At 40.8% G+C, this 27,313-nt stretch overlaps 2 protein-coding genes across 4 annotated transcripts; both read left to right on the plus strand.

Annotated features, from left to right (window-relative positions):
- Nucleotides 1-1,027: 1,027 nt before the first annotated feature.
- LOC119724689 (heterogeneous nuclear ribonucleoprotein A1, A2/B1 homolog) lies at nucleotides 1,028-12,249 on the plus strand. Of its 2 annotated transcripts, XM_038195854.1 has the most exons (8): nucleotides 1,028-1,185; nucleotides 3,830-4,099; nucleotides 5,300-5,504; nucleotides 6,102-6,212; nucleotides 7,209-7,328; nucleotides 7,698-7,733; nucleotides 9,087-9,184; nucleotides 10,309-12,249. In XM_038195854.1, exons 1-7 carry the CDS (start codon nucleotides 1,060-1,062, stop codon nucleotides 9,149-9,151), a joined length of 933 nt encoding a protein of 310 aa, XP_038051782.1. In that variant the 5' UTR covers nucleotides 1,028-1,059; the 3' UTR covers nucleotides 9,152-9,184; nucleotides 10,309-12,249. The 2 variants fall into 2 exon arrangements, with proteins under 2 accessions (XP_038051782.1, XP_038051783.1); XM_038195855.1 differs by lacking the exon at nucleotides 7,698-7,733.
- A 1,200-nt stretch (nucleotides 12,250-13,449) lies between these two features.
- Nucleotides 13,450-26,399, plus strand: LOC119724690 (heterogeneous nuclear ribonucleoprotein A3 homolog 2-like). 2 transcript variants are annotated; one of them, XM_038195858.1, is made up of 7 exons: nucleotides 13,450-13,643; nucleotides 16,559-16,819; nucleotides 17,794-18,007; nucleotides 19,073-19,180; nucleotides 20,343-20,405; nucleotides 20,615-20,881; nucleotides 22,869-26,399. In XM_038195858.1, exons 1-6 carry the CDS (start codon nucleotides 13,617-13,619, stop codon nucleotides 20,854-20,856), a joined length of 915 nt encoding a protein of 304 aa, XP_038051786.1. In that variant the 5' UTR covers nucleotides 13,450-13,616; the 3' UTR covers nucleotides 20,857-20,881; nucleotides 22,869-26,399. The 2 variants fall into 2 exon arrangements, with proteins under 2 accessions (XP_038051786.1, XP_038051784.1); XM_038195856.1 differs by having other exon boundaries at nucleotides 13,451-13,643; nucleotides 20,340-20,405.
- The last annotated feature ends 914 nt before the right edge of the window (nucleotides 26,400-27,313 follow it).

A 27,313-nucleotide genomic window follows, 5' to 3' on the forward strand; every position in this document is an offset into this window, starting at 1 on the left:
TCAAATTAGTGACGCCCATACCCCGCCCCTTCTCTTGTCTTATTTCTATAAGTACATAAAGTCTTTATTCTTTACAAACAATATTGTCAACAAAATCATTAAATTCTACAGCTTTTTTTATTTCATGTTGTGTTGAATTGATGTTCTAAAAGTCATCGGGTGCAACTTCATTTTGTTGAGATAGTTGAGTTAAAAAATAAGGAAGAGGGTTAAATATAGCTCTACATGTATTAACAACCATGCATAGTTCATGGTTCACTGCATGCACAATCGGATGAGTGGTAAAAGCGGTTGGGCGCGCGTTTGTGGTTCCGCCGAAGTAATCACAAAATAACACCAAAAATCCCGTGTTTTATTACACATAAAATACATGTACATTGTACATGCATGTCGCTCGCAAATCGGAATGGCTAAAATGTTCATTCTTCACCCTCGGATCAAAAACGGGTCGAGTTTAAAAAATTGGTGGTTTTTTTTTTTTTACCAGAGTGAGGCCAATCAGTTATCTCAGAAATGTTTTCCAAGAGTCTTTTGATAGTCGGTGAAGAGAAAAACTAAAGTGAGAGATAAAATGTTTAATTTCCCCAAACTATCTGCAAACTTCGGTACCCAACTGAGTGGTTTGTTGCATGTCTTCCCTCCATCATCCCATTTCTTCTACATCAAATTTATTGCTGAAAGAGAATGGACAATTCAAAAAGTTCGCGTTTTTTTTCTTTTAAAGGTAGGCCTCGGGATAAGAAATCCGAAAAAATAAGAAATCACGGATCGGATTGAGACAAACATTCTTGACTAAGCTTTTCACAAGCTCGGACGAGTTCACCATCATCGCCTGTTAAACATTGTTTTCTTCCACAAAAGTTTTAGTGCATTGTCCTTGTGGCTAAAATCATGGAAGTAGGAAAGATGCCTTATAAGAAAAAAATCCATAAGGGAGAGCATCATTAACGACGCAAACAAAAGGATGTTTAGCGTCAGTGATGGTGACTCAGTCACAGTGTGAATGAAGCGCGCCACCATTGTCACCATGGAATAAAGCCAATAACGCTCACACAGCGCATGCATAGCGTATACGCGGTAGGCGCACGTGTACTTTTTTTTTGTTCATTCCGATCTAGATCCAAGATGGCGGAAGAACAGACCACATTTGCCGCCGACGATGGCGAACAATATCAAGACAACCAGGTACGGTATTTCTCGTCTCTTTGGGTGTTTTTAAGGGGATTTCCGGGGTCTATGATTATTACAGTGTCTTTTGGTAGATGGAGAGTACCGAGTATTGGGCACAAAGGAGGAAATTTGTCGCAGAAACCGCGACAGTTTTGGCGGTTTTATGAAAAACCACCAGACACACGGCAAATTCAACATGGCCGGCTTACGCATTTTTTGACCAACTCGCCATGGGCGCCGGTCATGCCGGTCCGGCGCGTGCACATTTATTGGCGGGGGATTTTTGGCCGTGGGTGGATAAATCATTAAATGGGTGTTTTTGTGGCAAACAGTCTTACTTCGTGACCTTCACTTCAGTTGACCATGACGGTGGAGTCAGTTTGGACTCTTCGTTCCTAATTTTTATTCTGTTGTTAAAAAATGGTGGGCAAAATAGCATTACCATAGTCATGATAGTGCCAATTTTTAAATTTAAATTAATGTCAGAAATCTCTTGCAATGACTGTGTTTTAATAGGGAGTCCGGCACTTTTTGGATTTTTTTTCTTTTAACAACCCTGGAATAGTGGAAATCATTGGAAAGAGAATCATACGACAAAATCAATAACGTTTAAATCACATGAGCTTGCATTTTGGAGATTGGCTATAACTTTAAGCATAAGAATTTAAATGTAAAAATCAATGAAAACATTCTGTCATTTTTATAGTCAAAATATTATTTTAACACCTCAAACAAATTTTCCAAAACTATCAAAATACTTAATATCGTGATATTGAAATCCTTATGAAATAAACAATATTTTGATTTTTGAATCGGCTTTTTATCTCTCATTACAAAAAAGTTGTAATTTTTTTCCCGTAACGCCGCACAATTGTCCGACATGTATGAGCCGTGTCTGGGCCCACACCGCAATGCGACCGCAAAGCCCGCTGTAATACTTGGGTAAAATACAGTTCCATTCACGCTACAAACAACGCGGCAACATGAACACGGAACATGCACGTGTACGCGGAATCGACGTTGCCGTGTGCCAGACTAAATTGGGCATGCCGATAAACATCGGCTGCCGGCACAGGCCGGCATTTTTTTTGGACAAAAAAACCCAACTTTCCTGTCCTCCTGAAAGTCCAAGCTTCCAAACGAACCCCATTCATATTTCATCCACTCCTTATGCATTTATTTGGAGGATTTTTGATTGGAAAATCGTTTAAAAACGGTACCGTTTTTTAGCCTTCGAAAAACGAAAAAATTGCGCCACTCATTCCTTAGCCAAATTCACCGTACCACACATCAAAATGACGAGTATGTTTTGCCCTACAAGATGATGACATCATATTTTCAAACCCCATGAAATCTCCTGAGATATCGGCGAAAAACAAGACTACGTCATTATCGTCATATGACGTCAAACCAAGATGGCTCATGGTGCGCTCGGGTTTTTGTTTCAGATCATCATTTTTGTTAACCTATAAGTATAAATGTGTGACTCATTCACAATGAACCAGCATTGGAAACTTTGAAGACAAGTTAAAACTTTGAGGGCAAGTTAAGCTTGCGCCGTTAAGGGCCTGGATGATGCCTTTCAATATTTCAGGCATGCAACTTTTCCTCGGATCTGCTGTTTTCCTCGTTTTTACTTTTCATGAATGCCATTACAAATTAAAAAACACTGTAGAAAGTCTTATGTGGTTTGGAGTTAGCTGGTTTTTCCTAAATTCCCAGTTGCATGTCTGATACTTGATGCAGATGTTATGATGCGGCACTTATCCTACAGACGGTGTAATGAAAAAGAAAAAAGAAAAAAATTCCTGTTTGAATATCTCGCGTCTAAAGAAAGATTTCCACATCCTGTAACTCGACGTTTTCACAGTCGAAACAGCTTTTTTGGCATTCGCATGTTTCCACCAGCCTCCACAAATAGGCTCCGATCGTATGATGTCAAAGTGGCACGTGACCATCAAGTTTCCCCCTGATTGGCCAACATTGCAGTTGGCAAGCGTTGGGTTAGCAACCACGTCGTGCATTGTAAACTAGACAGTAGGGCTTATTTCACGTAAAATAACCGCAAATTCTGTATCAAATGGCATATTGGTCACTACCTGTGCCGTGTACGGTTGTAATGTTGGCACCGCGTTTTTCTCACACTTTTTGCTATTCATCACAGCTTTGAAACCTGGCTACTAGCTACCGTAGTTGGTTGGTTCTTCTCCTAAGGACTTCCACAAGGGAGTATAACTAGGAGGCCAGAAACACCGGGCAAACCCCTTCTCTTAGTAATAAGTGTTACTGGGTTCTTTTACGTGCGTTAGGCCTTATACAACACACGGGACCTCGGGCTTAACGTCCCATCCGAAGGACGAAGCAATAATGGTTAAGTGCCTTGCTTAAGGGCACAAGTGTCCAATCCCGGGCTCGAACCCATGCCACTGTTGCCTCTGAAGCACCAGAGCATGAGTCCAGTGCTCTTAACCGCTAGGCCATGACACTCCATTAGTAGTCAAGCCCATCACAAGTCACGGCACTATACAATCTTTGCATGGTTCAAATGTCTTTTCAGTACCATATAGGCCGGGTAACAAGTCTCAGTGAGAGTGCTCTATATCGCGTAATAAACAATAAGTAAAATCTTTCATACATTGTTGTTTATTGGCTCCTGCAGGAGGAGCTCGAAGAAGAGAACCTGCGGAAGCTGTTCCTGGGCGGACTTGAGAGGTCTCTCACCAAGGAGGATGTCGAGGAGCACTTCCGCGCCCTAGGGGACGTGATCGACGTCTCGGTGGCCACAGATAACCGCAACGTGTCCAAAGGTTTTGGCTTCGTCACCATGAGGACGATAGCGGAAACCGACAAAGTGCTGCACGACCACGAAGACAACCCCACACAGCTCAAGGGCAAGAAGATCGAAGTCAGGCGCGCCATTCCAAAAAATGTGAGTCCATCCCTCAATTTTTCATTTTATATCTTAGAGGTGTAGATCAGGGATGTAGTCGAGTCCATCACACGTCCAGTCACAGCAAATCACAAGTCCAGTCACAAAAAACAAAGTGGGTGAGCAATAACAACGGAATGCCTTTGCCAAAACTCATTTGGATAAGCCTGTGAGTTGAAATCAGGTATCCTGAATCCGCCGAAATCTTCCAAAACAGGGGTGTGGATTTTGATGGATTCAGGTACGTCATGGTCATATAAAATAGCTCTATGACTCGACTACGGCCCTGGTGTAGATGCAAGGGACAGTGTCATAGTCAAGCCCATCACAAGTCCGGTTGAAAGTAAATCACAAGTCATTTCACAAGTCCAGTCACAATATGTCTATCAGTTCTGGAAATACAGTACCCAAAACTTTGATTGGCAATTTGTGTATTTTCATGGCCATGCCCCCCCCCCCCCCCAAAAAAAATTATTTCATATTTTGAGTGACGTCCCACTAAAGTCAGGCACTTCATCCACCACCATTTTTTCCTATAAAAAAAATGGTTGAAGTGGTCATAAATTGCCTCTGATCGTACCAAAGAGCATATAGAATCCAAACATTTTCGGGGCCCTTAAGCGGGCCCTGAATCCCACACCGAAATTTTTTTGGACCACTTTTTGGGTGACCAAAAGATTTTAAGCCCCCAAAATTGTATTCTGGATCCGCCTTTGTTTATTTTTGCACTTGTTTTTCCATAGATAGGCCATTTGAAAAATGAATTTGTCATTGTCATGGGGAAGATCTATGTTTTAACAATATTCAAGCAACCCATTTAACCCCCTGCTCAGAAGAGTCTGTTTTTTGAACAACCATCACATACACTAATCATAGAATGGGCTCCGTGCACAAGTACCCCCTCAACGGCAAGAAAGGGAGAGTTGGGGGAGACCACTGAGTGAGATGTCCAAACGCATTGCCGACAACGTCTGATGATCAAGCAAAGCCATTATGGCTTGTGCACACAATAAAATTAGTTGTACGTTCTTGCAGCGTACGTGTGCAAATCAGTACGCGTACACAGTGTAACCCCACCACCCACCGGTCAGAGCCTTTGAAAGTGCTGAAAAAAGTAACCTCTCTTCTTCGAGCATTAGTATTGATTATTGATTTAGAATTGTAATATTTCTTTCGCCATTTTCCACTTGACCAACGCAGAGTAATGTCCCCAACGATTTGGTCAAGAAAGTATTCGTCGCCGGCCTGAACAAGGGCGTCATCACAGAGGACGACTTGAAAGACTACTTCAACAGCATCGCCAAAGTCAAAAGTGTGTCAATCGTCAGGGACAAGGAGACCAACCAGCCTAGGGGGTTTGCTTTCGTCGAGCTGGAGTATTACTACATGGTCGACAAAGCAGCGTGTAAGTCAGCCCTGGGCATTTCTGTCTAGAGATTAACCCTAACCCCCTAGGCCCTTGTTGCTTACAACCATCCTCAATCCTCCAAAATCCTCCAAAATTTTTCAACTCCGCCTAAATTTTTCAAAATTGTCAGACAGTCCTGCCTCAAAATGCATTCATCCTCAATCCTCCAAAATCCTCCTCATCCCAAAACTTTGCACTCGTGTTTAAATGAAGGATAACCAACGCCAAATCCTTCAAAATCATCAGACAGTCCTGCCTCAAAATGCATTCATCCTCAATCCTCCAAAATCCTCTTGTGCTTCAATCACCATTCATCCTCAATCCTCCAAAATCCTCATGTGCTTCAATCACCATTCATCCTCAATCCTCCAGAATCCTCATTTGATTCAATCACCATTCATCCTCAATCCTCTAGAATCCTCCAAAACCGCCAGGAGGATTTTGGAGGAGTGAGGTGGGTTAGGGTTAAAACCCGTTTCAGCCTGGTGTTCAAGATGAGCGCTGAAGCAATTTCTAGTTACTTACTTTTGAAACTTTTGAAAAAAATTGTCAACTTCACATTGTGCCGTTCTTCCCTTTTCGTGTTTTATCCAGTAATGACAAACCATATGATCAACGACACCAAGATAGATGTGAATAAAGCCCATGCTGACAAGAACCGAGGTGGGCGTGGCGGCTTCAGGGGCGGACGAGGCGGAGGCGGAGGTAAGCCCAAGCACGGTTAAATTTTGCTTAGCGAAAAAGGGTCACCGGCTAAACCGGCATACATTGTACATCGTTTCTGACTGGTTCCCATCGCAGTTTTGCTAAATCCATATTGGATTTACAGCATCTCTTCTGGTTGGTCACGCGACCACGTTGTATCCTGCTGTGTGCGTTGACCACAGACTCTGAGGCAGTGTGGCCTTGAGACTTTTTCCCTGATGGATCTTGCTACATTTGGCAGGCTTGGCACTTAGTCAAGTGTTGCATGTTGCTACATTTGGCAGGGTTCTAGCATACATACCCTGGAGGATTAGGGTTAATGGTGGGAGAAATCAAAGATTTCAAAATCCGGTTATCCTATTTTTTTTTCAAAATCGAATAACGGTTATCTGATTTCACCTGAAGTTCCGATTCGGCTCACAGTCATGCCAACACAACGTGAGAAGTGTGGTGTCGCGTGAAATGCCCTCTACAAAGATGGGAACAGTTTTGCGAGATTCATTGTCCACTTGGCCATTCCAAAAACAAGTCAGAGTTGTAATGGTAAAAAAGTGGATGGGAACTCTTTGATCAGTCGAATAAGCCAGCTAATCTGGAACCGAGAAGACCACGGTCTTGAACCAGGCCAAGGAGCAAAGTGGGGGATGTTCCAGATTTTTTCTTTAGCCTCTGTCACAAAAAAATGAAAGGCTGAATTTTGTTTAAGGTTGGCTCGAACATCCAGTTTCTAAAATCGAAACCGAATAGTAGAATTCAAACCGAATTTTAAAAAAAAAAATCCATTTTTTTATCCCACCACAAGGCTGGATAGCTCAGTTGGTAGAGTACTGGAACGATTTTCCGGAACGATTTTCCGGAGGTCACAGGTTCAAACTCTGCTCCAGTCAATTTCTTTGTTCAACTGTAATGAAATTATACTTATACTTGCCTTTCCCCTCAATGATTGTGGAAAGTTATGTTGATATATTTCTGTATTGAATTTGTTCTTTGTTGAAGGTGGTTTCAGGGGTGGCAGGGGTGGCGGCTATGGGGGCGGCGGCTACGGGGGCGGCTACGGTGGTGAATGGGGTTACGGTGGTGGCCGAGATTGGGGGAATGGCTACAACGACTATGGAGGTAAGAAACCATCAAGATTAACCCCAACGTACCTGAATCCATCAAAATCCACACCCTGTTTTAGAGGATTTCAGCGGATTCAGTATACATGTACCTCCATATTGAAAAAGTTGGGGGTTTAATGGATTCAGGAAAGTAAGGCTAGCGGTACTGCAGGAAATTGATGGATTCAGGATACCTCCATATTGAGCAGTTTTTACTTATATTGTGATACAAGAATGTTGCGATATGGCACTATGATTAGAAGCGTGCATTTCAATAGCTGTATATAAGCTGGGGGGGGGTAGATTTTTATCAGCGTTGATGCCCTAATTATCGAATAATGCCAGTATTTTCGCATTGGTTTTTATTTTTTATTTTGTTCTCCAGGATATGATAGTTATTCCGGTTATGGCCCGTCAAGAGGTAGGCAACTTTAACAGAAAAAAAAGCGTGGAGTTGTCATTTTTTTTGCCGTGAAGAATTCTTTTCAGATCCCATTTCTTTTTATTCCATTAAAAATTGTGAAGAATTCTGTTCTAGCTGAAAAAATAACAACGAGACCTTTCGTCCAAAATGTCTACTGGGCCATTTTCCCAGTAGAGCCACTGGTTCTCAGATGGCCTTATAGTAGCTTCAATCCTAGGTTAACGGTTAATTGCGTATCTGGTGAAGAAATTCTGCTTTACATAGAAAAATAATTTTATTTATTTATTAAAAAATTTAATACGGGGTGAGTACAAAAAAAAGGAAACCCAAATGACATGACCAATTTTTTAATGAAGTTCTGTAAATAGCACTACATGTACTTTTCAAGCTTCGGAGTTTTAATCACAACCACCGTTTTCAAGTTCTGTCCACAATTCACATAGGGATGCATGTGAATTGTTTTCGTTCTGCTGAAAGAACACAGACCTTTTTTTGTGATCCGTGGACAGAACTTTAAAACAGCGGTTGTGTTTGAAATTCCATAACTTGAAAAGTACATGAGTGGTTTGATTGATTCTTGTACTAAAGGAAAGTATAGCCCTAACCCCCTAGGCCTTTTTGCTAGGAACCATCCTCAATTCTCCAAAATTTTACAACAGCGCCTAAATTCTTCAACATTTTCAGACAGTCCTGCCTCAAAATGCATTCATCCTCAATCCTCCAAAATCCTCCTCATCCAAAAATGTTGCACTTATGTTCAAATGAAGGGTACCCAGCCCCTCAATCCTTCAAAATCGTCAGACAGTCCTGCCTCAAAATACCATTCAGCCTCAATCCTCCAAAATCTTTATCTAAAAAAAATACCATTCAGCCTCAATGCTCCAAAATCCTGCAAAACCACAAGGAGGATTTTGAAGGATTGAGGAGGGTTAGGGTTAGTAATTGGGCTTTCATTTCCTAGATTTTGATAGTACAGTGCAGAACTTTATTAAAAAATTGGTCCTGCCAGTTGGGTTTCCTTTTTTTTATGACTCTCCCTGCAAAGTCAACTTCATAAAACAGCCATGCAACTTTTGCTCGGATCCGCTGATTTCCTCGGATCCGCTGATTTCCTTGTTTTCTTACTTCTCATGAATGCCATTATAAATTGAAAAACACTGTTCAAAGTCTTGTGTGGTTTGGAATTTCCTCGTTTTTTTCTTAATTCCCAGTTGCATGCCTGCAAAAAGAAAGCATGCAGGCACCCTGAACATAATTTTTTTTTTTCACTTCCCCCGATGTGGTGCTTCAGCCTTTACAAAGCATGTTGGCTCTGCTAAAATGAAATATTGTTTCTTGTTGTTCATCAAGATTATTTCGGAGGTGGGAGTAGGGGTAGAGGAGGACGAGGAGGAAGTCGCTACAAGCCGTACTAGGTCACGATGCCAGGATCAAACCTCATGTCATAGGTAAGAGGTCACATGAATATTCATTCGACAAGTCCTTGTAACTTCAAATCCCCTGAGAAGTGACTGCATTTTGGAGTACTGTAAGCGCCGTCGATATCAGAATATTGCGGGAGACATTCAACGAAGCCACCTCTTCCTTGAACAGAGATGAAATTATCAGATTTTATCTGAAATCAGATTTTTAAAAACTTCCCCAATACAATTTCAGATTTTTTAACAATCCCACAAAAATGATTTATGTAACAATTTTAATCTGAGATCAGATTTTTTTTTTTTTACTTTTCCAATGAAATTTCAGATTTTTTTAACGATCCCACCAAAATGATTATTTAAGGATTTTTCCACAAAGTGTTTTTTTTTTTCATTATAATCTCCAAAAAAAAGTCCATGAAAAGCCGATGAAAACGGCACGTAAAAAATGTGCACATGTGTAGTAGTTTTAGTCTCATTTACCAGTTGTGAATGGAGTGATTCTACGGTTGAAACACCTAGACCAATGCTGATCAGATCCTTTTGCAGCTGGAGAAAAGGTTAAATACTGACCTATGACATGGAAAAAGTCACTGGGTCCCACGTTGATGCGCTGCACCAGTCTGTCCTGTTTTGAGGCGTGCGATCACACCCCTACGCCATCACACGCCTAAATGCTTCCTGAGAAGTGCCAATAATCGCACGGCTGAATCCCTCAGTACCGCACACATTGGCATACATTTACGGCATAATTATACTTCATAGTTTGTGAAAAATAAATTACATCGGTGGAGAGAATATGGCTTTATTGTAAACCAAGATGAATATTTTGAAAAACAATATACCATATTGTTCAGTCCCAGCTTGGACCACAGAATCACACACCTACAAAAATCACACGCCTACAAAAATCACACGCCTAGAAAAATCACACGCCTAGAAAAAAAACACGCCTAGAAAAATCACACGCCTAGAAAAATCCAGGTGTGCGTTTTTCCACACACCTGTGATTTTCATATCAAAAGGACTGCTGCACTGCACGATGCTGTGGCAGCTCGAACTCGACGTCAAATTTCAAAATTTTTTTGCCAAGGTTAATTCATTTCTGCGTGAAGCAGTGGTATAAATCCCAATCTTTTCTCCTTGCTCCACAGAAAGCATGTGTATTTTGAGAAAATCTGATGTGCGAATGCAGCGAGGTACCGACCAATGGAGTGCAGCCGTGAAACTCTTCTCTCTCGGCGGTATGATCCGAAAACAAAAGGATGTGAATATTCCGGTAATTAGAGGTCAAAGGTCAGGACTGGTAAACTGCCCCTTCCCCTCCATAATCCATTTTTGGTCTTTTTTTCCAAAACAAAGAATAATTTTCTTGTGGTCGTTCCGATAGTCTAGTATCGCGGAGTGAGATATTTCTTAAAATTGTTCGGAGATGATTGCTGTACCTCTGTGGGGCATTTTACCATTCCTTCGACGTCTTTTTGTAAAACACAGACCCTACCTTAATTTTTCTGTTTCCTCTTAAACAAGCATAACAAAAATAACGTTGTTCAAACCTTTTTACATTTGACATCATGTACAGACTTTTTTTTTGGAAAAGGGTCAACGGTCGATGAAAACCGCCCCTCTCCAAAAGCTTTTAGTTGTGTTAGTGTGATAGTGTGTGTAGTGTATAGTGAAAAACAAAACTCGGTCAATGAAAATAATACCAGAGCCGATAGCGGGATGATTTAATACAGGAAGTTTTGTCAGAGAAAGCTGCCTCGAAACAGGTCATGTTCCCTGAAGACATGGCATGAATTGTTATGGCGGCAATTGCAAATGCACCATACCATTTTAAGCCATGTTTCCATTTTATTCAGGTACATTTTCAGCACCGTTTACATATAACGAATCCTGGCTCATGTTTGAAAATTACTACCGGAGGAATTTTGCTCCTGTAAAAATTGTTCATTTCAAAGAACTCCATTGTTTGTCCTTCCACCTCCAAATCATTTCAATTAATTGTAATAAAAAAAACCACTTAATTGATCACAAATTGCACCAATTTTGTGAGCAACGGTTTTCAAATTTGTTTCGCTATTCCCAAACTAATGATAATACAACGTATTGGTTTTACATGTACTTCATCGCTCTTCATAATTATGTCCAGTTTTAATACTGAGTCAGTGAAGCTACAGCGAATAAATACGAAGACGAAAATCTTGTTTGAATCATCAGATGCTAATTTTACTTTTAGTTTCTATTGGTTACCAACTTAATGAACTGTTACTACTAACAAAATGCTGCTGGTTCCTGTCTCGGCATTTCTTGATGTTAATAAAGTTGCCAAGTACGTCCAAGCGAGCAGGTTTTAGGTAGTAAGTGCCATATTTCCAAAATCGGGACTTGTATGAAATTATTCAAGATTGTTATAAAGTTTATTCCTGTTAAAAAACATTCAAGCTGTAAAAACAAAGGAAAGATTCTTGTCAGTGCTTAAAGGGACAGTCATTATTTCTCTTTGTAAACAATCAACAAAATTTTGGTAATGTGTGTTAGTTTTTTTTTCTTCTTCAGGCTGTACAGATGTTGCTTACCGTGTAATTGTTCCGTTCTTGCCCCATTTTTTTTTATTCTGGGGAAGAGCCTGTTTCTTAAGGATCGGCAGCTTTAAAACAGTGAATGTCCTTTACTGATCACCATAATCTGGTTTAAGGCAGACATTAGACTTGCGTCAGTCATTACTTACCATAAAAAAGCACATTAGACAATAGGTAAGCCAATGAACTCAAGTGAAGAAAATCTCCCCAGCTTTGTAAAAATGACTACGGATATTGCCTGTTCAGAGTTTTTATTACTGTCCAGTGTACACATTTCAATGGAAGATCAGTCCGTGGATTATTCATTGTACTGTAGTTTTTATAAATATTTTATTATCGACTGTTTTAATTGGTGAATTAGTTATTAAATGATACGGAAAACTACTGATACAGATTTACGTTGACCTTTAATGTTGTTTTTTCTTTTTCTGAGGTAAATTCAGTGATTTTGTTACACTTATTGTTTGTAGGACCATTTAATAAAACCAGGACGAAAAAAGACAAATCTCTCGGGAATTCGTTTCTTGCCGTTTGTCATTTTTAATGATTTTCAAAATGCATGTACTGTGTTTTAGCGGTGAGAGTAAATACAAGCTCCCCAAACAATTCTTAGTCTAAAAATTAAATCAAATTAATTCAGGAATTAAAATTAAAAACACCCAAAAGCTCCATTGCCTTTCTGAAATTCCTTTTGAAATTTCAGAAGACAATGTACGAGGGATGTTTTCGATTTTCACCAGATATCAGAAAGACTTACTCGTCTAAACTGGGATCTCGTCCTTGCCGAGCTCGTAATACTGAGAGTCGACTGTTTTCTATTTTTTTGGGGGGGGGGGGGGGGGGGGTGGTACCTTGAAAAATAGATTTTCAAATTGAATTGATAATTTTCTAGCATTACTTTAGTTTAACTAAATTTTAGATTTTTTTTTCGTGCGATGTCTCATTGGAAAGCTCATAATATGAGCTTTCCAATGAGACATTGCACGAAAAAAAATCGGCCGACGACAAGTAATCAATTAATTAATTTCAATTTTTGGATTAAGAGGGGAACGCTCCTAATTTGTTGTGAATAATAGTGTGCGCAATTTCTGAACTGGGGCGCGCCATTTAAAACCGCTTTTTATAACTTTATAAAGGCCTGCAAAAAGAAACAAGCAAATTTATTTGTTACAGGACATTGCATTCCATTCCAAAAGAAAATCGTATATAGGAAAATCTAGTGGGTATGCTTAGGGTGTATCCGGTTCGTAAGTGTGACGTCACTTCAGTTTAAACCACGCCCACTGCACATCACGTGCACGGAGTACGTAGCATTAATTGGAAGCCGATGATATGTACACGATGTATGTGCAAAGTGGCGGGCGCTTGTAATTTGTGCGTGCGTGCTCCGCCCCTTTTCACTGTTACACAAATCTGAATCCGTCACGTATATCATTTCAAGTAAGCACATAATCTGAGGGCTTTAGTTGTCTCTTTTGTTTTGAGGGTTTAAAGGAAAAGGTCCCCAAGTTAGCACTGATATGAGGGACTCCTTTTCGGATGAGCTCAAGAAGTACAATAAAGATGATTTTCATCGTTGCACGTGTTGAAGTAGGATGCGCCTTGCGGAAAAAGAACAGCAAGAGAGCACAACTGACCACGCCTCTCTCCCTTTTCACGTGACCACAAAAATAGCCAATAGACAAACAAAGCAATTTTTGCAAATATGGCCAACCCGCATTGCACACACTAGCAGTGCACACAACGCGTGTGCACACACGATGGTCGGCCATGCTTTCCGTGCTAGCTGGTGCCCGAACGTCGGAAAAACTCAAAACACGCTGAATTCTCGCGTACTCGATTTTAACGCCAGGTACCACTGAGCCTTTAGATGCACCATCATGGCCAGCCAAAAAGAAAACAGTGAAGTGAGTTTTGAATTTCAATGGTTATTTCTCTTCTTTATTGATTTTTGCCTATTCCCGACACTCTTAATAAACTTCAGTTGAAGGAGATTACAGAGAGTTATGTTGTGTTTAGTATATCAAAAAAGGAGTTATGAAAATACAAGGTTTAAAATTGGGTGGCAGAAACTGGCATGACTGGCAATGGCATTGTTTTGTTGTGTACGTGCGCGCCATGTGCAGATGTGTGCTGTGCACTGAAGTCATCAAGAAACAGTGACATGACTTGACAAATAACATGATAAATGGCATCGTAAATGTCACGTCATTGTGAATTTCATTGCAGGATATGTTGCCTTGCTCTATGTTTGGGAAAATTTAATGATTCTGTTTAGTTTATTGAGATGAGTGTTTGCGTGTTTAGTGAAAGTCCTGTTTACTTTTCTTGCATTATCTGAAAGTGAAACGTGCAAAACTAAATCAGGCCAACTTTACTCACTCTTTAGCTAGCAAATTTCTCCAAAAATTCCATTGGACAAAGAAAAGGTCCTCAGTATTTCATCAACCAAGTTTGCAGACTCAGTTTAATTTTTAAAGGAGACATTTCTTCAATATTTTGGACACGAGGGGGAAGTCAAGTGATTTCAAAATGGGGCTAAAGAACTAGACTGGTACATGTCCAACTATCACCTGACTATGGTCCAACTATTTCTGACCTCTTCATTCAGTGTCTTTACTGTAGTCTACTGGCTGACTATGGAGAAATGTGTAGTAAATAGAGATAAGTTCCCAGTTCACATCACATGTTTCTTTTGGCACAGTTGATTGATGCATGGAGGAATAAGAACGTTCTTATTCCTCCATGATTGATGTAGTAGGTTGTTTCAGGTGCCAGTCAATTTTCTTGAATGGCATGTTTTCAATACCTTAAGTTTTGGGGCTCTCATAAAGAGTATTGAGAGTCCCAAATTTTCGGACTAGTCATTCATCATGTTCATGCCGTTGGCAAATCTAAATTGGTTTGATGTATTTCTTGTCAAGTTGGTCATGTTGGTCACACAGAACTTCGGTGAAGACATGTCAATCATGGAGGAAGGAATGAAGAAATGTATGGGCCTGGCATATTTTCCTTGTTCCATGTAATTTGATTGGTCATTTTCAGACAACTATAATCCAAAAATGTGGAGTGTCATGGCCCAGCGGTTAAGATTAGAACACTGGACTCATGCTCTGGTGTTTCAGAGGCAACAGTGGCGTGGGTTCAAGCCCGCCGGGTGGACACTTGTGCCCTTGAGCAAGGCACTTAGCCATTATTGCTTTGTCCTTCGGATGGGACGTAAAGCCGTAGGTCCCGTGTGTCATGCACGTAAAAGAACCCATTGACACTTATCGCTAAGAGAAGGGGTTTGCCCCGGTGTTTCTGGTCTCCTGTATAAACTCCCACGCGGAGTATTTAGAAGATGAACCAACCAAGAACCAAGAACTTACGTGGAAATGAAGTGGGCCTGGGCCTAAATTGAAATTTAACATGTTAAGCCAGCTCGGTATGCCAACTACCATGACTACACATGTGTACATCAAGATTTGATGATTTTTCTTTTTGGGGTACTTCCACTAAGTTCCAGAACTGTAACAGTTTACAAACCTTAGTTACAGAAAGGCACGTTTCGGCCCCAGTATTTCTTATGTATTATCTTGATGTGGCCTGGTACCTTCAGGCTGTTCAGGGTGGTTCAAAATCCCTGAATTAAAATGTCAGTTGTGACACACAAAAAGATGAAATTTACGAGAATTTCACTTAATGATATCACAAGAATATCTACTCAGCTGTCTGCCATCATTGGCTGTCGACTGAGGGCGCATTAACTCTCTTGACCAACTACAGCACGGCTTTCATGAAGCATTCTCTTTCTCTCATGCCGTCGAATGAAAGCCGCGCTGTAGTTGGTCAAGAGAGTTAAATACTTAAAGGGCCCTTTTGAGGAATCCCTGGTTTAACTACCAGAAATAAACAATAATAAAAGGTTTGAACTCTGAATTGAATTGCAAGTCACTATCCCCATGAATGGGGCCAAGGTAGACTGCCCAGTTTCACCAAGTCCCCTGACACCTACTGGGCATTTGTAGCTCGCAAGCCTGAAGAAACCTCAGAAGACAACTTAAAAATTACAGTTTTAGAGGTGGGAGGAAAACCCAGAAGAATGTTGTGGGAAAAACAGAGGTAGGGACTGAAGAACAAATCCACATGTGGAACGGGGCAGGATTCAAACCCAGGCCATAGAGGTTGAAGGCGAGGAAAGAACCACTTCGCCAACCTGACCCTCAAATGCAGATTGTTTTACATCCTTTTTCTGAGAAACACTGTAGGTAGGCCTAACTGGTTATATGTACACAGGAAGATTAAGTGTGGCATTCATGTCTATTTTCAATGTAATTTTTTGGGAAATTTTGAGAATTTCGTTGTCTCAAAAACTCCACTTAAAATGACCATAACCCTACTGAATGTTCAATTATTTCTGGTAATGAAACTAAGGATTTCTCAAAGGCGCCCTGGGCACTGTAGCTTGCAAGCCTGAAGAAACATGTAGAGGGGAGACAATGAGAAGCAATTACAGTTTTAGAGGTGGGAGGAAAACCCTAGAAGAATATTCTGGGGAAAACCCACGGAATCTAAGTATGGACTAAAAACCCAATCCACATGTTGGCCCAGGCGGGATTCGAACCCAGGTCACAGCGGTGGAAGGCAAGGAAAGTACCGCCAAGCCACCCTGACTCCCAAATGACTCCAACAGTGGATATCTCCACTCTCCAAAACTTTGGAGGAACCTCTCCTGAAAAATTCCTGTGAAATTTAGAAATTTTCTTGAAAGATTTTGATCAGTTTGGGGGTGGATATGGCCGTGTCGGAATAAAGTCCTGTTTCTTTGTCTCTTCTCAAGGAGCCCGAGAATCTTCGGAAGATTTTTCTCGGGGGTCTGAATCGCTCCACCACCAAGGAAGAACTGAAGACGCATTTTGAGCAGTTCGGCAATGTGCTGGACTCCATCGTCATTCTCAATGCCCAGAAGCAGTCCAAGGGCTTCGGCTTTGTCACCATGGCAAGCATTGAAGAAACGGACCTGTCGTTACGGGAGAACAATTGCGGGAAACACGAAATTGGCAAGCAAAAGGTGGAGGTGAAACGCGCCATTCCACGCGATGTGAGTAGCAATGTACCCGCATGGGTGCTCATAATGTAAAGCCCGGTTCATACTTCACGCGAAAACAAGTGCGAAGCGAAATTCATGTCCTCAACAATAGTGGACACGCTTCGAACGTATTGTTGACGTCAGGAATTTCGCTTCGCTTTCGCTTTCGCGTGAAGTATGAACCGCGCTTCAGGCAAACAGAAAAACAAAAGTTCTACTTCTGATTACATACCTTTCAATTAATAGGGTAGGTAAGTCAGAATTTTTTGTGTGTGGCGCAATTCTTTTTTGTGCTGATTGAATGGAGTATTCAATTATATACAAATTTTGGCCTGAACTATTTCCGTTTGCGCTACCAAAGCTGTGAAAAAAAAAGTCACAAAAGTGATAAAAAGTTGCCTCAATTAATGTAAGAAGTATTTAATGTCGATAATTCTGAAAAATAATGGAGAATTCAGGTCGTGCACACCACTATGCACAACGCTAGTCACGATGGGAAAGTGGCCAGCTCTGCCTGTATATCGTGCGGACGCACGGTCGACAGAATGCGTGAGCAGCGTGACCACTGCACTAGCTGCGATGGGATGCACGAGCCAAGTTCTGCAGCAGGAAATTTTGCAAAACACGATGTGCTGTATCGCTTCAAGCATAGGGGGTACAACCTTGAAATAAATTCATGAAAACGTAAAGTAACGCAAAGTTCTGTGAATTAACCTGCACTTGCAGAAATCTTCTTTCTCCAGCGATGTATACTTGGCATTTTTCGACCACCATTACGGCAGTCTTACACTATGTTATGTTGACCATATACATAGACTGGTCACGAATAATAGTGAAAAATGCGACGTCACCTTGCTACCACATTTGATCATGATTCTAGAATAGTTGGTAAATGATATTAAAAGAGTGAATATGTATTAGTGCAACTTACGAACCCTTCAATTCTTGGTCTGAATTTGTCCCCCCCTCCCCCCCCCCCCTTGTAGTCCAACATCTCGCCTGACTCCACCAACCAAATCTTTGTCGGGAACCTGGGCACCGACATCACAGAGGACCACTTAAGGGAGTACTTCAGCGAATTCTCGCCGGTCAAGAAGACCAAGGTCATCAGAGAGAAAGGCGGCGGGGACAAAAGCCGGGGGTTTGGTTTCGTTGAGTTTGAGGAGCCTTTTGGCCACCATGCCGTAGACAAACTAGCAAGTAAGTTTGACTCCCAGTCACATTCTAGCCTCCAAAATCAGCCAGGAGCTTTTGGAGTGTTTTGTAGAATTGAAGCTGTATGTATGCTAAGTTGGCGAGGCAAAAACCATAACCCTGCCAAACACAACACAGTGCATCAGGTGTAAAAGTCTGTGGGACCTTGCTGCACTGAGCTTTTGGAGGGTTTTGTAGAATTGAGGCTGTATGCATGCTAAGTGCCTGTCAAGGATGCATCGTGGCGAGGCAAAAACCATAACCCTGCCAAACACAACACAGTGCATCAGGTGTAAAAGTCTGTTGGACCTTGCTGCACTGAGCATTTGGAGGGTTTTGTAGAATTGAGATTGTATGCATGCTAAGTGCCTGTCAAGGATGCATCGTGGCGAGTCAAAAACCATAACCCTGCCAAACACAACACAGTGCATCAGGTGTAAAAGTCTGTGGGACTTTGCTGCACGGAACCATCAACACCAGTGCATTAATGGCCAATTCTGAAACAATGAGAATCAGTCCCATTCAACAATGCATTTTGAGGCAGGACTGTCTGACATTTTTGAAGAATTTAGGATTTTGGAGGATTGAGGATGGTTCTTAGCAAAAAGAGCCTGGGGGTTAGGGTTCATTAACCCTAACCCTGCCAGACGCAGCACAGTGCATCAGGTGGAAAAGTTTGGTGCACTTTGATGGAAAATGCTACCAACACCAGTGCAGAAACCGGCCACTTCTGAGACACTGAGAGCTAGTCCCATAGAACAATGCCCGAGTTGTATCCTGCTGCGTTGGGGGACCACAGACTCTGAGGCAGTTTGGCCTTGGGACTTTTGACCTGATGGATCTTGCTACACTGGGCAGGCTTGTCACTTAGACAAGTGTTGCATGTTGCTGCGTTTGGCAGGGTTTCTAGCCAAAATACCCTGGAGGGTTAGGGTTAAGGCCGTTAAGGTTACGGTAGCGACCACTGACAATGGGGTGCCTTGGTTATAGTTCGTTTGAATAACTTGTCGCCACTTTGGATTGCACCTGCTTATAATAATTTTGTGCCTCTTCCTTTTATTTCCTTTTCAGTAATGGAGAAGCATCCGCTTGAAGGTCGGATGGTCTACTGCAACAAAGCAGAAGAGAGACAAAATAAGTACGATAACTACTTCGGGAAAGATCAAAATGCGAGAGGAGGTAAGTCTTTCTGATTTGATATTTTAACCCTAACCGCCCTGAATCCTTCAAAATCCTCTTTGCCAAAGTGGAGGAATTTGGAGGATTGAGGTTACATGGCAAAAGTGTGTTGCTGATTTCGTAGGATGCACTTTGCCAAGGTCTTGGGCCGGACCTTGTGTTGTTTTTGCTCAGCCATACATAGATATAGGCCTGGATTATGCGTGAAATTCTCCGTACTGCTCCAGGATGTCACTGGCCAAGCCTCGACATATTGACAGTCACTGCCGCAGGATTTTGTGGCATTCAGGCAGTGGTCAGCCCTCCACGGACCATATTCAAGAAATAATGGAAGAATTTGCAGGATTGAGGCTATATGCTATTTTTCCATGAGGCCAATAGGAAGATTTTGTGGGATTGAGGCTACATCCTAGCAAAAAGGCCCAGGGGGTTGGGATTATTAACTTTTCATTGGTCTTTGTAATGTCTTAATTTTATAATTTCTTTTTCAGATTTTCCATATAGTTATTTTGGTATTTTTAGTGTATTTTAAGAATTTTTACGGAAAGCGCATTTGAATATATTTTTTATAGAATTTGCGCTATATAAATTAATAAATTATTAATATTATTGACGGGACACAACACGTGCATGTGCGTATGGGCCTTATGCACGAGTTGGCCATTTTTGTCGAGTTCCCTGAATGTTTGTCATTAATAGTGAACTGTTAAAAAGGATGGCGCCAGACTATTTATGCAGGCCTTATTTTGCTGGTTTTTTTTTATTCAGGCTTTAAACATTAGGAATGTTCAAAGTACAAATTTCAAATTATTAAATGAAACAGACTGGAATTAATAGGTAATTCATAAATACCTTAGACAGTTTACGCATTCCTGCTGGTCGAGAGCCCGTCACGTGGCCGGTCTTAAACGGATGATAAAGACATGGCTAGCTGGTCTTAAACACTTTTCCAGTGTCACATGAAATTTGGACTCCCATGAAATCCGGTGCCTTTTAACGTTTCATCGGTTAAACGTTTACATTCCTCACGTATATGCATGCGCAATACTACCAGTGAATCAGTATTTCACGGTCCGAAATTCACACTACACCAGCCCAGAGCTGCGTTTTGCGCGACATCACAGTTTTGTGATTTGTGTTTTTTTGTTGTTGTTTTTAGCAGCAGGTTTCTTTAGTAGGAGCCCGATCAGAGGAGGCAATGCTGGATACTACGAGGGATATGGAGGTGAGTCTTACTGGGGACAACGGGGTAAATTCACTGGTATCTTGAATCCTCTTGGTGACTCAAAGCATAATTTTTCGTCACCTACAACATTGCAAAATATTTTTTTCTTTTTGAACGAGACTTTTCGCACCATTTCCATTTGCTCCATTGCTCGTTATAGCGGTGTTTCACTGTATATGGCAATCTTGTGATTTGTTTTTCCACTACAGGTGGTAATTACGGTTACGGAGGGGGCGGAGGAAGGGGTGGCTACGGCGGTGGGGGGTACGGGGGTGGCGCCTACGGTGGTGGCAATTACGGTGGGGGAGGCTACGGTGGTGGCGGCGGTGGTTATGGCGGCGGTGGTTATGGTGGTGGCAGTTATGGCGGAGGCGGTTATGGAGGGAGTGGGGGCGGTGGCTACGGTGGGGGAGGCGGCTACGGAGGGGGGAACTACAAGGGGGGATATTAGCGCTCGTCTTCTACACAGTCTCGTGGTAAGTCACTAACCCTTTTACTGTGTAAACCATATTCAGTATTTGGGCAATTCCACGTTACATTTTGGTAACGTGAGTAACCGATTTTGTGCGTCTTGTTCATCATACATAACACATTTTTCTGGATGTCATCTGTGGTGCTTAGGTAGGTCTAAGTCTACTCTATCTACCATGAGGATGACAGTTATTAAACCTTTTCAGTAAGGTAATTACAGCCTAAGGAAACTCAAAAGTACATCAAAAATGTAACGTGAGTAACCGTGGAATTGCCCGTATGTCTTCACTTCCAACCATTCAAATTTTCTCATGTGAAAGGATTTGAAGTGTTAAATAACTGCATTGTGTAACGGTTGTCCGCGTAAAAGACAATGATTCTTGCATGTGCAGCTAAATAAGTGAACCGGACCGCTTTCCCAGACAAGAGACTGAAAGGTCTAGAAGGGCAAAGCACACCGCACAGAGCGTTATTCTGAAAGATCTTGCAAACTGTTTGCAAAATCGACAGCAGGCCGCACAGCCAAACCTTTAAAATCTAGAAAACCTTAGACAACCTATATTTCAACTAAAAGTCTGTGCTGTTTTTTTAATGTAAGGCCAAAAAAAAAAAAAGTTAGTCTGGTCAGTGCGCACGTTGTTTTTAGTCATGCGCGTCAATCTTTTTTTTTTTCAAAAATGTTCCGCGGTAGCTCCAACAGCGCCCTCTATTGCCGCACCTGCTCAATTTTTTTTTACCAAAGAGCACCAAGGAATGGGAAATTGCACCAAGGCAAATGATCGAGAGCACCAAGGCAAATAATGGAGGACACCAATGTACATGAGGACACCAAAAAAGCAAAATAGTACCCACCTTGTCTGTACAATCCAAGCTTGAAGAGAAAAAAAAGAAGCCGCGTCCCCGCGTCAATTCCGGAACTTTGGTCTGACCAGAGACCGAATATTTTTTTTTTTTTGGCCTAACCATTATTACCTATAAACCTATATTTTTTATTTTGCCATACATTTTAACAATTTGTGAACAAAATTTGGAAAAAATGACCCACAGTTAAGTTATCATGATGCCAAAATAACCACATTGTCAATATACCTCTGTAAAACAAAAATTTAACAAGTGTTTCAGAATTGGTCAGTTGAGTTTTAGGTAACTTTATCTAGTGTGGAGAGCTGGAGGTATATGCTGTATTTCCGCTACCTCATATGCTGAAAAATGGCGTCTCTGAAAAGGTATAAAAGTTGAACAAAGAAATTGACTTCAGCAGGATTTGAACCTGTGACCTCTGGATCACTGTACCGGTTATCAAACTAAGTATAAAAAAATGTCGGTGAACAATAGTCATTGTCTGCTCAAATCTCGTTCAGACTTGTAAGTAGAACTGTTAAAGGGAATACACAACATTTGCAAACATCAAAAAAAAAAACACTACCAAATTATTATGAAATACCAAACTGGACTGTTAGTGAATGACAGTCTAAGCATCCTGTAAAATCATGGCACCTGATGTGTTGTCATTTTCAAGAAAAGTGGTATTATTGTATCAATTTCCAACTCTGGTCAGCCGACCAGCGTTGGAGAAACTGGCTTTTTCAAATACTGCCCCTAATTTACCATTGTCCGCATCTTGTTTGCAATCGATTACACACCTATGAATGGGTACTAGCCAGCTAGACTGGTTCCCTGACCTTACAATTCCTTGACGTCTATAAATTGCTCCGTTTCATCACAAGTGGGGCCACGGAACCAGACCACAGGAACATGATTGGTTTTTCCTGCAACTACAAATCTTCAAACCTTCAAACAAGTCAGTGTAACAATATTTGCTATAAAATACTAAACCCCCCCAAAAAAATCCATCCATTTCTGAAAATTACTGCAAAAGCAAATGTTGTATATTCCATTTAACAGCCATTTGCCAGACTTCATCCATAAAACTTTTAACTTCCAATTGGTTATGAGATTTCCAAATGGTTTTTCGTTTGTTCTATCTCACAGAATGTGTGGAGGACTTGTACATTTACAGTACAATAGCAGTAAGATGCAGTGTTGTCCCTCATCAGAGACCGACACCACTTCATGACCATCAAGATTACATCCGGCAAGACTTGCACGGGCGCTTCACGGTGAAAGCGCATCGATTTCAGTTTTCCTCGTAGAGTATACTTACTTGTCCCTATCCTTCTTACAATCAGGTGCCAGTGTTGAAAGTCAAGTCCATAACCAGTCCGGTCAAACGTTAATCACAAGTTCTGCGTTGCCTCTGGCAGGTTTTAGGGTTAAGACACAACTCCCGTAAAGATTAAGACATCTAACCTTGACGTCAAAACAACCTTGTTAACCAATCACAGTGCACTTTTCAACTCCTCCCTTGAAAGTGTGCCCACAAATTGTCCAATCAGGGCGCATTAAAATTAGCCTGTACTAAGGCCATTGGTTTTGTGGTTGCAGTGTCCCAGCAAACATTTCCCTGTCCCGATTCTCCGATTAGGATCTCATTGTCTTGCGGTGCAAGGCATGCGAGCAACTCGCTCAATTTTCCTTCTGAAATTCTTGGGCTCAAAAGTAACTCCAACTGCTTTAGGATAGTGTCACAATGCTGTCTTGTAAACTGTATTAAGGTATTGAAAATACCGCTGTTTTAATATACATGCATACATTTGTGTAGAATATTAGATGTACAATTCTTGTGGGTTTTAAAAAGATGTGCCTACTTAAACCCATAAACAATATTTACTGTAGATTACTTATTAGTGTTACTTTTGAGCCCAAGAAACCGAGGAAGTTGTCTTTTTATTTGGGGCGGAGCTCCAAGGAAGTCTTGAATGGGACCTGACGTGGTCATTGGTGTTATGTATGAATTACACACTTTGCTGGCTCTGTCATTGGCTGACAGTTTTGGCCAACAATGAATATTCATATTGTTTTATGAATATTTGTTCTTGCTGCTATTGTAATGTAACAAAAAAAAAATTCCTATCAATTGTAAATAATTCAATCCAAAGATTCACTTTTTGTATTTTTTGGGTCGAAAGTGGTCAAACTGCTGTACTGGCAGAAAAAAAAAGAAAAAAAAAGACCACACTGAAATCTGGTCGACAAAACGTTGAGCAGAAACAAAAAATTTCGTAAGAAATTCTTCCAACCGAATTTTTTAGTTTTTTCGTGAACTAAGATCTGTGGCGTCACCCTTAACTTCATCGCAGCGTACTTTCTTGGAAATTAATGAGTAAGAAAATGAAATGTTTAGTGATACTCTCTGTACATGTATTGTAATTGGCTATGAATGATTGGATGAGAATCGTCAATCGTAAGGTAACTGCAAAAATAATTTCAAATTTCTCAGCTTTTATTCCAATTTTATTTTTTATTTTATTTTTTGGTCGCCTTGTTTCTTTTGGTTTTTGGATATTACAAGCAGTGGCAAGGAGAGTTGATAAGTTCAAGGAGAAACACAAGTTTATTGGGGAATATTGTCGACCGTTTGCTGTAACTGGTATCTTCTGATTTGACTGAAGAAGTAAGTCAGTTATTGAGAGACTTAAAAAAAGTCTTGTGCACAACTCAAGCTCATATTTTAAAGAACGGCTAATTGCTAAGCACACTATTTTGCTGAAACAACATGAAATGTCAGCCTAGCTAAAACAAAACTACAACAAGAACAACAATAACAATAACAACAACAAACAAAGGTGACTGGTTTCCAGCTAGTTACTTAAGGCGGCATTTTCATTTCTATTGGTTGCAGGTAACCAGTCAAACATGTCATGTGACATGTAATTTCCAAAAAAAAATAACCTATGGGCATAACGTCACTGGGCACATGCCCTATTGCCAAGACAGAGTTTGCCAGTGTATTCTAATCTATTCTGTCACTGGCATCTTTAGTTCTAGAACAAATAAGTTCTGGAACAAACAGCAAAAGTGTTTTAGTCTTACCCAGAATGCATTCCAGTGTGCGCATGGAACACTTTCTGTTGAATACATCTCCCAGAATGCATTGCGTCACTTTAGTTTCGTAGTGAATGTTGTCACATCTGACCGAAATAAAAATTGGTTCTGCTCGGTGCATGCGTAACTGGCAAACGTCTCTTGCGATGAATTATGTGCCTCAATTTACATGAGAATACACAAAAATCACGACAATATTCCCCATTTACAGATGACATGATCGACAGGTAAACAACTCAGCAACAGGGTATTGGTAAAACAATATTGGTACATGTAAGTGGATAGATTCTGTATGACGTCAAAAAAAAATGTTAAAATTTGTTAGTACATTGAACAAGTATTGTGTGTCGTAACAATTTGCGAGTGGGAACACTTTGGAAACGCGAGTACGAGTACTAAGACCCTGGACTTTCAGTTGAGTATTTTTCCTGATTAATTATGAGTACTGAGTTAGTTTGGAACTCACGTTACTCAAAAAAACAAACCACACTTCCGTTATGCTGATGACATGTAAAAGTAAAATTAAGCATCTAGTATTTAGGATCGATATTTCTCTGTGTTGATCTAACAGGGTTTACACACAGTGATTTGTGTATTGCACATTGATCGTGTGTTCCCAGCCCTGTTGGTGTCCTGTTTAAAGTTTGCCAGAACATGGTTTGAATCAGGCAGTTATATCTATGGCTATGGATAACTGCAGCAGTGCGTTAATGGCAACTGTCAGAGCCTTAGCCTCGAGGCTTGATTCAGACTTGGTCTACGGCTAGCAGAAAGCTCTAGTCTGGTGACATGAGTTCAAGATAAGGTCTTAATAATGTCTCGCCTTCTGAGCACCAGACGGAAACTTGAGGTGGAAAATCATTCCCAGTGCCTCAAAGTTTCTTCCACCAGATTGTAGCATTAACCTATATTTTTTGGTTGTTCAAATTTTACAATAAATTTTGTGGGGAAAAAAAGCCTTCTCAACTAACCTGTACAAAAATTTACAAAGACTGTAGATTGTATCACAGCTATGCACTGCCTTGAGGAAAAAGTTCAGAGTTTTTACGTGCAACTGGTCGTTTTTAGTCAAGCACTGTTTTTTTCTGACATTCGACTTGGCCACAGTAAATTGAATTTGTGTTTCCCCATAGGTGTTGGGTTTTGAACTCTGAACTTTTTCTTCCACATGTAAATTTTAATACTCCAATGTGTGCGTGTGAACCCACTGTCATCCCGTTGTGCGCTAATTCCGACTCGTCGCCCGTTCTTAGTAGTTGTTGCTAAATTGTACTCCTCGATAGTGTTCTCTCTTGCCAGTTGCTAAATTATATTCTTTGTTATTTCGGTGCAAAGTTACAAACTTTTATGAGGGAAGGGGATTTGTGTTATGTACAAAAGCCCCAAAGCCACTGAATGCCCCTGTTTTTGTTATACATGTATATGTACTAGTCATGCATAGATATATTTTTCCGACAGTCATTTTTGTAGCTCTTTAAACGTTCATTTCTTTGGTTGAACTCTTTTGTAAGTATTACACAGTTCCGTTTTCGTGATGTTCTAGTTCAGTGATGTCAATAAATTGCGAAAGACCCGAAACATGCTGTCTGCAGTGCCTCTTTTTTGTAAGTTTTGCTGGTCACCCTATGTCCCACTTGTACCCATCTTACAAGATTGACTGACCGACTGTCGCGTGCAAGCCGGGCAGTGCTATTGTATAGGATTACCCCATAATTGCAACAAATGGCCGAAATCCCGGTTCATTGTAACCGACTTCCAATGAATAGCAAAAACATACTGCAGTGCCTCTGTGTTTTAAGATTTGCTTGTGGGCCTTGTGTCCTATTTGTACCTATCCTACTGACCAACTGTCTATTGTATAGGATTACCCCATACCACCAACAAATGGCCGAAATCCGGTTCATTGTGACAGACTTCCAGTGGATAGCCATTTTGAATCAATTGAATGGAATTCGGAGCACTGCTGTACTAGTCTAGCCTATTCTTGTTTCACTAACTGTTTCCAATGTACATGCATTTTGACTGTAGAAGCCGTTGCATATAGGCTTCATTCAGGCCCCGCCATATTAAATTGAAAGCGAGGTAAAATCTTCATTTTTGGAACTTGCGAATAGAAATGACAACAGTGAAATAAAGTTAACTTCACTTAATACCAGTCTGCTCTGATGAAGAACTTAAAATTTCTGATTAAACATATCTTAATTTTTTAAGCCACACTTAAAAAAAAATGAAAGTGGGGCTTTGAGCGCATGGATAGTCTGGCACCACCCCATTCAACAGTTTACAATAATATAAAATACATTCAGGGAACACGATCAAAAAAGGTTTCTTCGTGAATAAGGCCTATTGTTGGCTATAGAAATAAAACGACCATAGAAATATATGCCATTTGCAGCAAGCAAAAAATTGCCATTTCCATGATCATGATGAGATGTGCATGTATGTGAACCAACTTTAAATCAGTTTTAAGACGCAAACATGATTGCAAGATA

The sequence above is a fragment of the Patiria miniata genome, unplaced genomic scaffold (assembly GCF_015706575.1).
Source record: "Patiria miniata isolate m_02_andy unplaced genomic scaffold, ASM1570657v1 HiC_scaffold_18, whole genome shotgun sequence".
Lineage (NCBI taxonomy): Eukaryota > Metazoa > Echinodermata > Asteroidea > Valvatida > Asterinidae > Patiria > Patiria miniata.